We start from the raw sequence: 17,076 nt of genomic DNA on the forward strand, positions 1-17,076 counted from the left end.
ACACCAATGTAGCAATCCAATTGTACTTGATAGTAATGTTGTCATTGTCCATCACTTGTCCATTTGTCATCCGTTTGCAAAGAAGAATATTTATTCTTTTCTTTGTCTTTGAATGTAACTTTGGTATTATAATCTTTTGCCAAATGAAAAGTGCTCTGATGATTTCAGAGAATCTTCCTAAAACAAAGATGGAAAGAGGAATTGTGTTCATAACGACATACATTCACCCATTGACTCCATTAGGATAAGCAAACGGGAGTGCTTTCATGAACCCTTCGTATTAAAATGGCTTTTAGATAGTGATATGATGAAGGACAACTGTCAAAACTTGTCATTGCAATATCAAATCCAGCTACATCTTCGCAAATGACATTGTTCTCTAAAGGTGCTTTTAGACCAACTCAAATTGATAAGGAAATCAATCCAGGCTATCCTGATCAGGGAATACCAGCTATATACATATATTTGCCAGTGTAAAGTAAACTACTTGTAATATCCCCCCCCCAAAAAAAAAATAAAATAACATTATAAATTAATCTGTACATGCACTTGTCAAAATTACAAGAATTATCACAGGGATTTTTTCCAAGTTCGCGGGGAATCCTCACAGTGAGAAAGCAAATTACAAAAAAACTCTCCCATCCCAGTAATGCTTGGCATTTTGGTTGCTAACCTACTGAGCAAGCTTTTTTATTCACGTACCTCGTTTGCTTCTCAGACCATACTGCAAGTCCTTTGAGAAATCACCCTGAAAGGGTCTGGGTAGGGTGAATATGAATGCGAGAACTAAAAATCTTTGGTTTGGGGGGCTTGAACCAATTATTGTAAATGTACAGGACCGGATAGGTCTGAAAGCCTCCTTTATAGAATCAGTCTAACTGTTGGTACATGTTGTCGAGATGGTTATGTGTCAGACCAAATCTCGGACTCCATATATCAGGCCATCAGCTATCCTATACTGGTAGTGGTTCTGACTCTGTCATTTTATTAGAGTCAGGAGTTTGATATCAATTCAGCCCATTTCTGCTATATATTTCAATGTTGCACTAGACACAGGTATAGTTAAATGGGACTTTGGTAAGATTCATTCCTTGAAATAGATAAATTAACTTTGTCAAAAGAATACAAAGTTGCTTTTGATTGATTGAGAGAAACATTTTCCTTGTAACAATATGTAAGTCATTATATCTAGCCTCTTCAATAAGAAAGCAAAAAGTAATCAGGTTTGCCATACACAGTGCTTGAGAGTGCAAAGACAGTCCACCAATCACAATGGCATTCTTCCTAGATCAGAAGAAGTATAGTGGTGATCTTAATTTGTTTTTATAAACAAACGTTGTTTAGTTTGCAGTTATGATTACAAAAGTAGCTGAAAGTGGAATTGACTTTATTTTAAACACACAAATAATTTTAAGAAATGAAGCAGTTTATCTTGGAAAAGTTGAGTATAAACTGTGAATCTGGATATTTTGCAGATAACATTAAAAATGCAATAAGCATTTATTCAAAAGTGCCGGTGAATTCCATTGTTATCAACTTTTTCTAGACTTCAAAACCTGCTTCAGTTGAGTTTTGAAAATAGATTTTATTTTTAGTTTTAAATCTGGACAAGTTTAAATGCACAAAGTGTCTTTCTCTTAATCAGGGTAATATCTCAAGTCCTTTGGAAGTACATCACATTACATCTAGAGTCAGACCTAAACTGATCTCTAAAAAGTGTATAAAAGGCATACATACTTGTTATGAATATCTGCATGTATATTTTTCAGTAGAGTGAATTTTATTTTTATTTGAACTATTACTCAAAGCTTGTTGAAAGAATTATTAGTTAAAAATCTGCATTTCATGAATTTTAAAAGGATTCTATACTTCGATGAAATATGTCTCCTGTTTAAGATCTTTTTAATTCAAGAACTTCTCAGAAGCAATTTTGTATACAACGAGGTATAGTGTATTCAGTCACTGATGTCATTATATCTCCATCATGAATACTGTTCTCATTTGCTGAGCACCTTTCAAAATTGCATATAAAGTGTAATTAAAGCTCTGATCATGCCTTTGCTTCATGTATGAGTTATTAAGTATTCATTTATTATTCATGAGAATCTGATAGCTTTTCACGGAGGCTGGAAGGAAATGTCAAGAGACTTCCTGAGTGCCATTTTTAGGAACTCAAACACAACGAATATGACAGATGTGGTTTTGTTGGCTATGGCTTTGGAATTGTAATTCAACTTGTATTTTGAGAAAAGAATAAAGGGAATGTTTTTAGATGGGTGAATTTTAAAATGTATCACCCTTTCAATCATGGTACAAAGCATGAAATGAGCCAAGTTGCGTATTTTCTTAAGTGAACAAATAAAATCAAGGTGTTAAAGCAGGAGAAAATTGACATGGTGGCTCAGGGCGATTTCGCTCATAAGTTCTCAAAGGAGCCCTGGAAAATTAAAAAAAATATAAAATTTTGCAGATTTAGGCAGTAAGTTGTAAAAAAAATTGCCCCTGAAAGTAAAAAAGGAACAATTTTGGCCTGTGTGAAAGTAAAATGTACCAGAAGAGGTTAATCTAGATTTGTTTAGCTACGGTGCACAGATACTGCCAGAGCCTACTTGGAGCTGTCACTCAATTTTTTTCTTTTGCAATATGCCGTCTTCAACATTGGTGGAATTAGGGATGTAGATGAATATTTAATGGAGAAAAACATGGTTAACATTATGTTAATTTTTTTCTTTAATATTTCAGGCCGAGGAGAAAACTATAGATGGTGGAAAGGATCCCCCAGGACGAATAAAAGATGAACAACCACCTTCATTGGAACTTCACAAACAATTTGATTATCAAAGGACGATAGTACCGAAGGTTGAACAATCTCCCAAACATGAAACATTACCGCTTGACAGGAGGCGGAATAGAGTGGGGTTGGGTAAGGGTGTGGGTAGGGGCATGGCCGAGGGTGTGGTCAAGGGCGAGGCTGAAGGGATTGGAAGGGAGCCTATAGATCAAGAAGTGTCAAATCAACTCGGAAACAGTGCTCACAAAGCCAACCCCATTCATCAAGAAGCGGACATCGTCACCAGCAACTCTTCGAAATCACAGCGATACCGCAGCAAGTTAGTGAAAGTTACACCAACGGGGAATGCAACGCTCGTCCTGGAGTATACGTCCAAGTGCCCCATTGAAAGCAAAGATGCCATATCAGCACTGAGTCGTGCAAAGACGAATGAATGCAAACAGGATATTACCAACACGGTCTGTGCCACTTCTGAACGAAACTTATATCCTCTCTCTTTGCCTCGCCATTGTCCGTTTTCAGGTATGTCATTATACACAGGCCCCATTTTAGGCATTGCTTCCCCCTCAAACAGCTGTTTTTATCTATTTTCTCTTGGATTAGTATTTCCTTTAGTTTGGGTCATCGAGTACTGTACTTGACATTCTGCTTGCATGTGGTCATATCGAAAGAAACAAATGCAGGTGTATAGCAGCCTTTTTGCAGGGATTTTAAAAATTGTAAATAGGATTGTATTTTCATGTACCTTGTAAAACCATAAGGCTCAGAAAATAATTTTTTATCATCTCCATGTAGTATTTAGTTTAATTAAAAATCATTTGTAACTATGAGCATATTAGAGTAAAATGAGACGGCTTCCCTGAAGCACAATCTGAAATGCAGACATGTTTGTCCAGATATCTCTTCACAATTCTACAAAGAGTGATGTTTTATGTTATAAATTCACCTAAATCATTTTAGACATTACTTTTCACCAAGATACATGCAAAACTTATGTTGTAAGAAAAAATGAAAAAACATTTAAACCAAAATATTTAACTTAATTAAAGAAATTATATTCAAAATAATTGAGAATTACATTTGGCTTGCCATAATCCAGTTAGTCATTCCTAACTTTACAGCCACCCTTGTGAAACACCCCTGATATGAATTTCTTGTTGATATTTCAGGGAAGTTTGCCAATGAGATAGAGAGCGATGGTAACTTTATGTCGATGGATCAGGAGAGGGCTAGGATAGCTTATGTACTGGTCGTCCATGGTCGTGCACTCAGGCAAGTCAGGAGGCTGATCAGACTTCTCTACCATCGAGATCATTTCTTCTACATCCATGTTGATCAGGTTCGTAATCAGAAGTAGCAGCAGTAGTAGTAGTAGTAGTAGTAGAAGGAGTAGTAGTAGTAGTAGTAGTAGTAGTAGTAGTAGTAGTAGTAGTAGTAGTAGTAGTAGTAGTAAAAGTAGTAGAAGTAGTAGTAGTAAAAGTAGTAGAAGTAGTAGTAGTAGTATTAGTATTAGTAGTAGTAGTAGTAGTAGTAGTAGTAGAAGGAGTAGTATAGTAGTAGTAGTAGTAGCAAAAGTAGTAGAAATAGTAGTAGTAGAAGTAGTAGAAGTAGTAGTAGTATTAGTAGTTGTAGTAGAAGTAGTAGTAGTAGTAGTAGTAGTAGTAGTAGTAGTAGAAGGAGTAGTATAGTAGTAGTAGTAGTAGTAGTAGTAAAAGTAGTAGTAGTAGTAGTAGTAGTAGTAGTAGAAGTAGTAGTAGTAGTAGTAAAAGTAGTAGAAGAAGTAGTAGTAGTAAAAGTAGTAAAAGTAGTAGTAGTAGTAGTAGTAGTAGTAGTAGTAGAAGGAGTAGTAGTAGTAGTAGTAAAAGTAGTAGAAATAGTAGTAGTAGAAGTAGTAGAAGTAGTAGTAGTAGTATTAGTAGTTGTAGTAGTAGTAGTAGTAGTAGTAGTAGTAGTAGTAGTAGAAGGAGTAGTATAGTAGTAGTAGTAGTAGTAGTAGTAGTAGTAGTAGTAGTAGTAGTAGTAGTAGTAAAAGTAGTAGTAGTAGTAGAAGTAGTAGTAGTATTAGTAGTAGTAATAGTAGTAGTAGTAGGAGGAGGAGGAAGAGGAGTAGGAACAGTAGTTGTGGTAGTAGTAGCAGCAGTAGCCGTAGTATCATTAAATACATTAGTAGTAGTAGTAGCAGCAAGAAGTTCAGGTTTAAGCCCGGTTTTGTTCCCTTTGAGGAGTTAACCTGCACCTTAGATTTACCTCATACTCTCAGCAATCACTCTTAATCCCTCCATCCACTTTATCAGGTTCAGTACATCCAAATCCAAACTAACCCTCCTGCACATCTTACATTGTCTTCTTTGGCCATCTCCTCATCCATGACCCCCTGTAACCCCGATCGTAAAAACCCTTTTCAAAACATGTTCACCATCTCTCTGCAGCATGTGCCCTTACAAACATACACAATTCTTCCTTGCCATCTGATTCATTTCATCAACTTCGTCAACTTCCATCATTCCTTTGTCTTCTTCCTTTCAAGCATCTCCCATCACCATACGTTGCTCTCATCGCTGTGTCTAACCGCATGACACCATGCATGCATACAATTGTCCTCAAAAGTTAGTGAACCCACCACAAAATACACTCCTTCATGCCGAGTGTCAAATGTAGACAATAACACTGTAATGTTCAGCGAGCCCAGAGAATTAAACTTTATTGAATGTAATATTTTAACACCTGACTTCACAATTAAATATCAAAGACATGGCAGAAATTGAACTCTTTACATATGTTTATTTTCTGGTGCGGTTCATTAACTTTTGAACACCACTGTATAGTTTCTTTCATACCCACCTTCATGGAACCCTTAGCAGAGAGATCACATAACATACCAGTAAATTGCAAGAACCTGTACTCAATTCTAAATATGGGATATTTCATTTGTGCATTCACACTTGAACTTGATAAAGTTTTTGTAGTCACGAGCCAAATAAGTCCCAAAATTCTATATACATGTATAGGCCTACTTGAAATACTTTGTTCTCATGATGATACCAAATAATGGTTTGAGGGATTTACTTCAAACTTGGCTCATGTAAGCGTACGAGGATGACAATGATCTGATTAGATTTTGATGCTACATGTTCAAAACTAACAGAGATCAATTATAACTGTGTACAGTCAGAAATCTGTATGTAGTTAACATTTTCAAAAATAAGTAATAAAACATGCTAACTAACTAGAACATGTAATATCTCTGGTAATAGTATCAGACTAGAGGAACAATAACATATCACATGTCGTAAGACAACCAATTAATTTCTTCAACTGCTTCCATCGCCATGATGAACCTCCTTCACGTCTAGTATTCACATCCTATCAAATGTTACCAGCTTTCAGTTTTTCTCATTTGCATATCAATTAATGTTTAATAACTATGACAAGTGGGTAATTTGTGGAAAAAAAACTGGTAGAATGGGATTCTTTCAAAACCTTGTGGAATTGATTAAATTCTCAGCTGTAACTAACTATAATGAAGTGTGCTACCCTCCAGATCAGATCTGAAATACTTGATATTAATAATAACAAAGCTTAATTTTCCTCTAATTGACCAACTTCATGTAAGTATGGTACCCTAAATTAATTAAGCAATGCTTATGATATAGCATACATCTTTCGTCCATGTTCCATTTCCATAAGTGTTGTTATTCGTCTGTTGTACATGATCTCTTGGCAATAATTGCACACAAAGCTGACTGTCGTAACATCTCCCTCTGATAAGAGATCAAGGCCACAGCAGACGGCACTCTTGCAAAACCGTTTTGGACAAAGATCGCAACCAATGAACTGGTCAGAGTTGGTGGTATCATATATTTTACCACAAGCATCACATCTTTCAATGCCTTTGCCATCCTTTTGGGTTTCATTGTCAGTTTGCAGAACTTCCACTGGATCATCAAACAGATTATCTAATTCATCTCTTTCATGTTGTTGATACTTTTTGTCCAGCCTTTTTATTGTCTTCCTCGGATTTTCACTCTTTCTTCTTCTTTTCACCTTATGTTCTTGCTTCAAAGGCTGCACATGTTCTTTTGTCACAATCTCACTCAATACTCTTTCTGATTGTCTTTTTGATGGTCTGTTTGATTCTGCCTTTGATTGGATGTGTTTTGCAAATAACTCTGCAATGGCAGGAGTAGAGTTTTCAGCAGAAGTTTGGGTTGAAGAACTCGAGTCTGGAGTCACAGACATATTCAAAGGGGATGTAGAAGAGGTGCTACCACACAGAGAACTTGTAAGAGGTGATCTGATTCCTTCAACTTCTTTCATTTGTATAGCATGCCAAGACATATGTGGTGGTGCCCGAGATAATCCGGAAGTTGATGAAGAATCATTACAGAATTCGGGCTGGATTGCAGATGGCAGCATAGCATGAGATATTCTGGAGGTTGATGGGAAATCACTGCAGACATCTGGTTTATACACAAATGACGGAACTGTATTTGGCTTCAATGCAGCGGATGCTTTATATGTGGATTCTGGAACTGCCGATGCGTTGAAAGGCATGATTCCACAGCTCTTGAAACCACTCACAAGGGATTCGGGTTTCATTTCTTCATTCCAGAGATCCTTGACAAGCCTAGGGAATTCATCTTTGACAAGTGCTCTTCCAAGATTCTCTGTGGCATAGGCAAGAAGGATCTTCTCCCATGCTGTTTTAACAGGTCCATACACACTGACATTGAGAGGGTTAAGATAGTGGGTTGTGCTAGAAGGAATGGGTAGGATGGTGATCTCATTCTCTGAAGCAAGCTTTACTAGAGGAAACGTAATGTGCGATGCAGTGCCATCAAAAATGAGAAGCACTGGCCGGACTTGTGGGATGTTGGGGAGAAACATATTTTGGAACCAGTCAAACAGTGTGACAGCTTCCATCCAGCCATTGTGTGATGTATTGTATCTGGCATTTGGGACCCCATCCTTGGTCCATTCTGTATTCAAGTTTTTTCCACTGTACAACACATAGGGAGGTAGCACATGTCCTGAAGCAGAACCACATCCGCTCACTGTAATTTTTTCTCTCTCTGATCCTCCAGAATAGCTTCCAATAATTTGGAAGACATTCTCCAGACCCTTTTCTGCTATCCGTTTCAGCTTAGATGGGTCCAGAGGCAATCCGTTCACATCAACTGTATATATCTGGAAGGGTTTGTTTTCAAGACTCAGGTCTTTTAGAGTTTTTCCTAACAGCTCGAACCAGTGGTCTACAGTTTCTTTCTCTGTCAGCTTTGCCCCGCTGCAACGAAGCTGTTCTTGTTTTCGAAGGCTTAGAGAAGGATGCCGATCCATGAATCCTTTATACCAGTCGATTCCTGGTCTACCATCAGTGAAAGGGTTCTCAATGTTACAGGTCTTTACATAATCGGCAACTAGGTCTAGAAGCGCAGCCTTAGTGAATCCAAGACCCCAGCTTGCTAGAATGCCAAGACATCTGGCCATTTCGTCCTCAACATGCTTGGGAAGAACGGTTTTGCGACCACCACCAAAGACATCAATTGAAATCTTGCCCTGTACCCTTTTCTGCAGCGTAGTACGGCTTATTCCATATATCTTGCTTGCCTTTTTGAGTCCCATCTTGCCTTCTTTGATGGCTTCAACTGCATCTATGAGAGACTGCTTGGTGTAAGAGGTTTCTGTCTTACGTTTGTAATTCCTCATTTTCGCTGCTGATATTCCAGATTTCGAGCAATGATGAAAATTCGTTTATGCGAGGTATGTCCTAAAAGAAAAATTATAAAAATATTCTCTATAAGTGTGGGCTTAATAACATGTAGGGGAGAGTGGGGTAAATAAGGACACCTTTTTTGGTCATTCCAGTCATATATATCTTTTTTAATGCAAAGCAGTAGAAACATTATAAAATGTCTAATACTAAACCTACAGTAGACCTACGTTATCCATTAGAAATGTTAGAATTAAATCAGTCTAGATTGCATATTAAAGGTCAAGTCCACCCCAGAAAAATTTTATTTGAATAAATAGAGAAATATCAAACTAGCATAATGCTGAAAATTTCATCAAAATCGGATATAAAATAAGAAAGTTATGGCATTTTAAAGTTTCGCTTATTTTTCACGAAACAGTGATATGCACAACTCAGTGTCATTAGAATGAGTCGGTTGATGATGTCCATCACTCACTATTTCTTTTGTTTTTTTATTGTTTGAATTACACAATATTTCATTTTTTACAGATTTGACAATAAGGACCAAGTTGACTGAACCATATAGTATCAAACAATGGTAATTCCACATGTTCAGGGAGAAATTAATCGTTGTTTCACTGTCAATGAGGAGAAAATTAGAATATTTCATATTTCACATAGTAAAATACAAAGAAATAGTGAGTGGATGACATCATCAGTCTCCTCATCTGCATCCTGACCAGGATGTACATGTAACTGTTTTGTGAAATTAATTGAAACTTTAAAATGTCATAACTTTCTTATTTTACATCAGATTTTGATGAATTTTCAGTTTTATGCTTGTGGGATTTTTCTTTCTTTATTCCAATCAACTTTTTGTTGGGGTGGACTTGTCCTTTAATGAGCGCCAAATATTTTTGTTGGGTGGTCTCATTTTCCCCACCGAAAATGGGGCAAATGAGATGAGGCCGCCCGATTAAATCCTATTCAAAGTAAAAATAGTTCAGTTGGTTTGATGCAATCAGTAACAAACTAAATTCACATTGTCAATACCCCCATTTTCAAAGGAATAATCTTTTTATTGGTAATGGTAGTGGACACATACATTGTACATAATCATGTGTGGATATGTCTATAAATACTGTATTTTACTGTTTTAACAGATGTAACCATACAGTCTTAATCAAATGTATTAATCCAGGCGGCCTCATTTGCCACATCGAAAAAAAAGAGAGCGGAAGTGGTGAAGTTAAATGTCAAGTCCACCCCAGACGAATGTTGATTTGAATAAATAGAGAAAAATCAAACAAGCATTATGCTTGAAAATTTCATTAAAATCGGATGTAAAATAAGAAAGTTATGACATTTTAAAGTTTCGCTTATTTTCCACAAAACAGTGATATGCACAACTCAGTGACATGCAAATGTCACAGTCAATAATGTCCATCACTCACTATTTCTTTTGTTTTTTATTGTTTGAATTACACAATATTTCATTTTTTTCAGATTTGACAATAAGGACCAACTTGATTGAACCATATAGTATTAAACAATGCTAATTCCACATGTTCAGGGAGGGATTAATCGTTGTTTCACAGGACAACATGTGGAAAATTGGAATATTTCACATTTCATATAATAAAAAACAAAAGAAAAAGTGAGTGAGTGATGTCATCACTTCCCTCATTTGCATACCGACAAGGATGTGAAATTAAGCGAAACTTTAAAATGTCATAACTTTCTTATTTTACATCCGATTTTGATGAAATTTTCAGTGTTATGCTCGTTAGATTTTTCTCTTTTTATTCGAATCAACTTTTTGTTGGGATGGACTTGTCCTTTAACTACAATTCTGGCATGCACAATATTACTTTACACACTTGACATGGGTGTCGATCATGGGTGGGGTGGGGGATGGGGGATATATCCTCCCAATACATCAGATGGGGGAATGGCCTGTGTTATCATCCCCCATAATTACTGTAAAAATCATATTTATGATCAAATAAATGGGAATTAAAATTTTAAAGAATGTATAATAGCAAAATAGCCTTTTAGAATCCTCTAAGTGGCTAATTTTCCTGTCAATTTAAAAAAAGAAAAATAAGCTTATACTACGCACTCTCATTATAATCTAGTACATGTACGTAGTACATAGTTTTGTTGTAGACCCCCCCCCCCCCCCTAGCGAACAGATGTGGGGCTTGAAGGTCATAGACCTCAAAAACATTTCTTGATAAAGAAAGAAGGAGAAAAGAAAGAAAAGTATAAAAAGAAACAGGCAGAGTGAAATCATGGACGTGGGAATTGAGGGTGCTGAAAAACCACCAAGATTTGTTGAGGGGGGGGGGGTGCTGCATATGTTATACACCATAGGTAGCCCCCCCCCCCCTGGAAATCAAGTGGATATGCCGAAATATAGAAATTTGATCCAAACCTTCTTCTTTTTGCAGTGAAAACCCTTTTTTTACTTGTCAAAAATCGTTTTCAGGCCCCTGGGTCAAATGTATATATTTGTGAAAAAATCATGTCAAAATCTATCACAAAATCAGATTGTATTTTAAAGGTGAAAGTTTCCTTGCACTCTTTGCTCGCTCTGAGCTATTCAGATAATTTTGCCCTTTACACCATGTCTGCCCCCTAGAAATTTAGGCTCATTTCGCCCCACCCCTGGAGAACCTCCTCCCCCCCCCCCCCCACGGAGGACAATTTTTTTTTCAGTCATCCCCCTAAAGCATGAACACTGATCGACACCCATGGATGCTTACACAAGGAATGCTACAGTCTCAAATAACTTTACGATATTATAGCATATATTGATATGCCTACATGTATTTATAAAAATAGTTCGTGTTGTGATTGTAAAGGTATTTGTGACCGTAGCGTAAACTAAGATAAATTTATATACAAATACTGGGTAGTTACATTAACAGTACCCTCCTCTTTAATTTGGCGATGCTACTTTCAAAATTTTGATTTTGAATTGCTGCTGGGTTTGTGCTCCTTCTGGCCATTTGCATTGTTTATGCTCAAAATCTGTGCCAAGGAACTGTCTCAAATATTAGTTAATTACACTAACTGTAATCCTTTGACCCTGGCATTCTTGAGCAGTGCATGAGCTAAAAGCAAACAGGCAGCCTTACTTACCCCATGGCCTTATTCACCCCCACTCTAGCTCTCTCATGCATTTCACATACAGGTAATTTAGATCATGAATATGGTATTGAAATATCTTAGTAAATTCATTATTCTCAGTACCTGGATTACATATAATAATGGTAGGGGTACTCACATTACCCCACTTATGATTTTGTAGAGCCTGCATGTGATTTATTCATTCATAATACTTACTAATAATTACATCTTGGCTCATACTTGTACTTTGGTTATTTAACACATCAAACAAAGGACATAATACTAGTAAACAGGTATATACTCACCTGTGCAAAGTGGAGAAGCAACTTGAAAGATGAAATACAGTAGTCCTTTGCAACTGCTCAGTAAAGTATTCTTCAACTTGCAGTACTTCGACTAGACACGGTGGCTATGGTAGCATGCACACATGTGATAGCTTGTTTGTCCTTCTCATACTTGAGCTGAGAGTGAGGCCGCTGTGTGGGGCCCATATTACCCCAGGCTCTAATTACCTCAATCCTCTAGTCTGCAGATACAGACCCTGGTGGGTGTTTCATAAAGCAACTTTAAGAACAACCGGTAAACCTTTCTTACGCGCTTAATAATGCTAACTAATCACCAATGAACATTTAATGGTGCATATCATTTACCACAAGAAAGGATCAAAAGTAATTCATAAAGTTGCTCTTAGATTATTAACAGCTTTATGACCCCCCCTATAAACTTTAATCATCATGTGGGTCTTGAGACAAGACTTGTACAACTACAAGTTTACCCAGTAAGGGACTTAGGCTGCGTATTCAGACCACTTTCCAGAAGCAGAGCCTGGATGGTAAACTTGTTTTCCCCATCATATCAAACTGCTGATTGATTTCATCTGGCTCCACTATGCCATCTGTGTTTTATTAGATTAATTATCCTGTTACGCTGTTTGTAGGTACATGTTTGTTTATTTTTCCTCTCCTTTGGCTATACGCATTCCTTTTTAATATATCTGTTAGGGCCGATGCATGTACATACATGTATACAATTTAGTGAAGGTTTGATCATGTGAATTTTCCTTTTGATATTCCATTCTTTTGAAATTGTAGAGATTGTTATTGTATGAATTGATCAATAGTTAAGGAAAAAATTAACAAATGCTACCAAGGATTGATGGCATAATTTAGTGATTATTTGGAAATTATATTAGGATTCTATCCAGTGGCGTACCGTGGGTCACGGCATTGGGGGGGGGGCACCAGCAAAAATTTTGAGTCACTTAAAGAGCGCGCGAAGCACGCTCAGTTGCCAGGTATACTGACATAATAGAGACATTTTTAGGACAGTGCCATTAAACGGATATGTATCTCACTAATCACATAATACGAGCGCGAAGCGCGAGCTGAAATTTTTTGAAATTCAGACCTAAAAAGGACATTATAAGCAAATTTTTGTTATCATAATACATACCTGTCTCGCTAAACAAACAATGCGAGCGCGAAGCGCGAGCTGAAATTTTTGTATATATTAACCCCAAACAGGGACATTTTAAGGACTATATTTTAGGAATACATTAAGAGTATACATAACTCACCATAGTCATCTAATGCGAGTGCCAATCTCTTGCTGATTTTGTTAGAATAATATACATCTAAATACATGAAGCACTATTTGAAGTCATTGTAATCATGATTAACATATGCATCTCACTAATCAAATATTGCGAGCGCAAAGCGCGAGCTGAAAATTTAGGAAATTCAGACCTGAAGAGGGACATTTTAAGGCTTGTTTGTAGGAATTCACGAAGATCATACGTATTTCACTAACAAAAATATGCGAGCGCGAAGCGCAAGCTTAAATTTTTGCATATATTGACCCCAAACAGGGATATAATGACTATTTTTTTAAAGGAATCCATTAAGAGTACACATATCCCACCATAGTCATCTAATGCGAGTGCCAAGCCGCATGCTGATTTTGTTAGAATTACATGTAAATGACACATGAAGCACTTTTTGTAGTCATTATCATATACGAATCTCACTAACCAAATGATGCGAGCGCGAAGCGCAAGCTGAAAATTTTTGATATTCAGATCAGAAAAAGGGACATTTTAAGGACTGATTTTAGGAATTCATGAAGAATGGACATAATTATCTCACCAATCCACGAATGCGAACGTAAGCACGGACAGGAAATGGTTTATATTAAGACCTTAAAATGGGGCAATCACTTTAAGTAGTCATGATATAGAAGCATATGTCACTACATAAACAATAATAATTCGAAGTGCGAGGAAATATATTTGGTGTATATTGACTTGAAAACGGGAGGTTTTAGTACAATAGGATTATATATCTTGTTAAACAGACAATGCGAGCACCAGGAACAATGAAGACATAGGCCCTGCGCAAATTATGTTTCATAGAGTTATATTTTTTAAAGTAATATAACATAACATAATTATAACATAATATAACATTATAATTAACAATAATTTCTTCTTTCCCCAATACGTTTCACTCCCTTTCTCCCTCTTTTTCTCCTTTTTTTTTTTTTTTGCCAGCCGATTGGGGGGGCACGTGCCCCCCCATGCCCCCCCCCCCCCCGTAGTTACGCCACTTATTCTATCATTAATATCTTTTTTTTGTTAGATGTGCAGTGTCCTATAAATACTTTTTTTGTTTTTTTTCCTTGTTATTCAATAATTTCCCTTTAAATTCAACTTCCTTCTCTTCTCTCTCTGTTAATTATATGTTAATTTGGATTGGAACCGTTTAGTTGATTTGTTTTCATTTCTTGGTATTTTCATCCTGTTTTTCACTTTGAAAATATGTTGATGTAAAGTAATATTCAGTGTCGATTGTAAAACTTAAACAGCAACATGAATCATGATTGAAAACTCAATTACAAAACACAGAACACAAACACGATCAGCTGTGCACCGTTCAGTGTAAAAAATATAAGGCTGTTTATATGTTGATTTCACGCTTTCGTTAGCGCATCTTATTGCACAGTTCGACCATCAAAAGAAAGGTCAATTGGGCACCTGCTTGTGTAGGCTTCCACTGCGAGAACAAATTAAAAGACGTTTCAAAACTCAATCATGTTTAATGTCGCACTCGCACTGCTTAGGGTCATAAAATCTGAGGTGATTGCGTTTACAAACGTATCTTTTTCGACGTTCAAATTTTCATCCAAATCGCGATTTGAAAGACATTTACTTTTACGACCGAGAATGGGGGACATTGAACACACCCTTTGTTTCTCATAATATCTGCGTTTTTTAATCACGTTTTCAATAATGATTCATGTTGCCGTTTTGATATTGAAAACGATATTAACCACACCCATAGTCTTCACAAGAGTGTTCTATGAAGCACCTTGCTGGTGATTTACATTGACACATTTGCTCTGAGCCAATCGGATGAAAGGCTTATTAAAAGTAGTACCGGTATATAAGACATAGTCAGTGAAAATCACTCACTATTTGTTACTTACATGTATATTAGGGCCTTTTCACACGTGAGTCTTGAATCATCATTGTAATAATGATTGCAATTCGTCTTCATCGGACTTTCACATTAACAAATTCGTACTCTAATTTCTGTGAAACTTAACTGGAATTCACCTACAGAGTAGAATTTGAATTTGTGATTGTGGTTCGCGTTCATGATTCAAGTTTAGTTTCACACGTGCTAAAAATTTCTGGAATCATTCAAATTACGATTATTTTTACTTTGTGAAAGGGTGGTAAATTGCTCCTCGAGAAGATGTTTTCTGTTTGTACATGTATATTAGCCAATGTTTATGGTCATTTTTTTTAATTATCTGATTAAAAAAACCACAAAAGCACAGCAAATTTCTTCCAGATATGAGCTGGATTGATGTCAGAATCATTGTATATGATGTCGGCACAGGAGACTGATTCACAAAGCTGTTTGTGTAGTTATGCCTGACAAGTGACTGACATGTGAATAGTTTTTATTAAATATTTTTTAGCTTAAAGACAAAAATCTAATTTGAATAGTTATTAGTACCATCTGACAAGTTGTCAGATCTGACAACTTTCCTTGATTTTGATTGACTGAGAAGCGCTAATACATGGTAACTGTTGGATACAGCAGACTTACACTCCCCTGAAATACTGCTATATTTCATGAATACTGACCCAGGATGCACTGAGCATTTCTATTATTTGTTTTCATATCATTAATAATTTGCCACTTTGATACCTTTTTGCCGAGAAACAAAATGAATATGAGTATTCCTGTAATTCAATAAAGCCTGAATGACCATATTTAAAAAAACCAAAATTTACAATTGTTTTTTTTAAGTCTCCTGTAAACCATGTAAACATCATTATGAAACTGCTTCCTGAAATGCAGACCTGCCAACCAGTACGTTTTCAGCCGTATTTAGTACGTTTTTGCAACCAAAATACGGCAGTACGTTTTTTTTTTTTTTTTTTTTTACTAAATCATAATTTATTGAGAAAAATAATCTCTATATGTCTCTATTTCATAAAACGTACACAAATATGGTTATTAGATCAATGTAATTTCAGGTAACTTGTTTTTTTTCCCAATCATTTTTAAAAGGTGAAGATATACACTTGTTATGTTGTTGTTTTTCATCTGCAAGAGCAGTGCGCATTTTAGCTTGCATGCAGCTTGAGCGCCGCGATGAGCGAGTGCACCAAGCATTTTATTATGAAATACACTTTTTTGGGGAAAAATACAGTTTTTGTCTCACCTGCATAGCAGAGTGAGACTATAGGCGCCGCTTTTCCGACGGCGGCGGCGGCGGCGGCGGCGGCGTCAACACCAAATCTTAACCTGAGGTTAAGTTTTTGAAATGACAGCATAACTTAGAAAGTATATGGACCTAGTTCATGAAACTTGGCCATAAGGTTAATCAAGTATTACTGAACATCCTGCCTGAGTTTCATGTCACATGACCAAGGTCAAAGGTCATTTAGGGTCAATGAACTTAGACCATGTTGGGGGAATCAACATCAAAATCTTAACCTAAGGTTAAGTTTTTGAAATGTCATCATAACTTAGAAAATATATGGACCTAGTTCATGAAACTTATACATAAGGTTAATCAAGTATCACTGAACATCCTGCATGAGTTTCACGTCACATGACCAAGGTCAAAGGTCATTTAGGGTCAATGAACTTTGGCCGAATTGGGGGTATCTGTTGAATTACCATCATAACTTTGAAAGTTTATGGATCTGATTCATGAAACTTGGACATAATAGTAATCAAGTATTACTGAACATCCTGTGCAAGTTTCAGGTCACATGATCAAGGTCAAAGGTCATTTAGGGTCAATGAACTTTGGCCAAATTGGGGTATTTGTTGAATTACAGCCATAAATTTGAAAGTGTGTTGGTCTAGTTCATAAAACTTGGACATAATAGTAATCAAGTATCACTGAACATCCTGTGCGAGTTTCAGGTCACATG

General features: G+C 36.5%; 2 protein-coding genes across 3 annotated transcripts; one reads left to right on the forward strand and one right to left on the reverse strand.

Moving 5' to 3' along the window:
• The first annotated feature begins 2,741 nt into the window (after positions 1-2,741).
• Positions 2,742-4,148, forward strand: LOC129269979 (xylosyltransferase 2-like). The gene is made up of 2 exons (XM_054907418.2): positions 2,742-3,313; positions 3,961-4,148. Exons 1-2 carry the CDS (start codon positions 2,944-2,946, stop codon positions 4,146-4,148), a joined length of 558 nt encoding a protein of 185 aa, XP_054763393.2. The 5' UTR covers positions 2,742-2,943.
• A 1,150-nt stretch (positions 4,149-5,298) lies between these two features.
• On the reverse strand, positions 5,299-12,124 carry LOC129269981 (uncharacterized). 2 transcript variants are annotated; one of them, XR_010294855.1, is made up of 3 exons: positions 11,924-12,087; positions 5,884-8,558; positions 5,469-5,783 (listed from the first exon to the last, which is right to left on the reverse strand). XR_010294855.1 is itself a non-coding variant. In XM_054907419.2 (2 exons), exon 2 carries the CDS (start codon positions 8,495-8,497, stop codon positions 6,434-6,436), a length of 2,064 nt encoding a protein of 687 aa, XP_054763394.2. In that variant the 5' UTR covers positions 8,498-8,558; positions 11,924-12,124; the 3' UTR covers positions 5,299-6,433. The 2 variants fall into 2 exon arrangements, 1 of the variants encoding a protein (XP_054763394.2); XM_054907419.2 differs by having other exon boundaries at positions 5,299-8,558; positions 11,924-12,124.
• Between the last annotated feature and the right edge of the window lie 4,952 nt (positions 12,125-17,076).

This window comes from Lytechinus pictus, chromosome 10 (genome assembly GCF_037042905.1).
Source record: "Lytechinus pictus isolate F3 Inbred chromosome 10, Lp3.0, whole genome shotgun sequence".
Classification (NCBI taxonomy): Eukaryota; Metazoa; Echinodermata; class Echinoidea; order Temnopleuroida; family Toxopneustidae; genus Lytechinus; species Lytechinus pictus.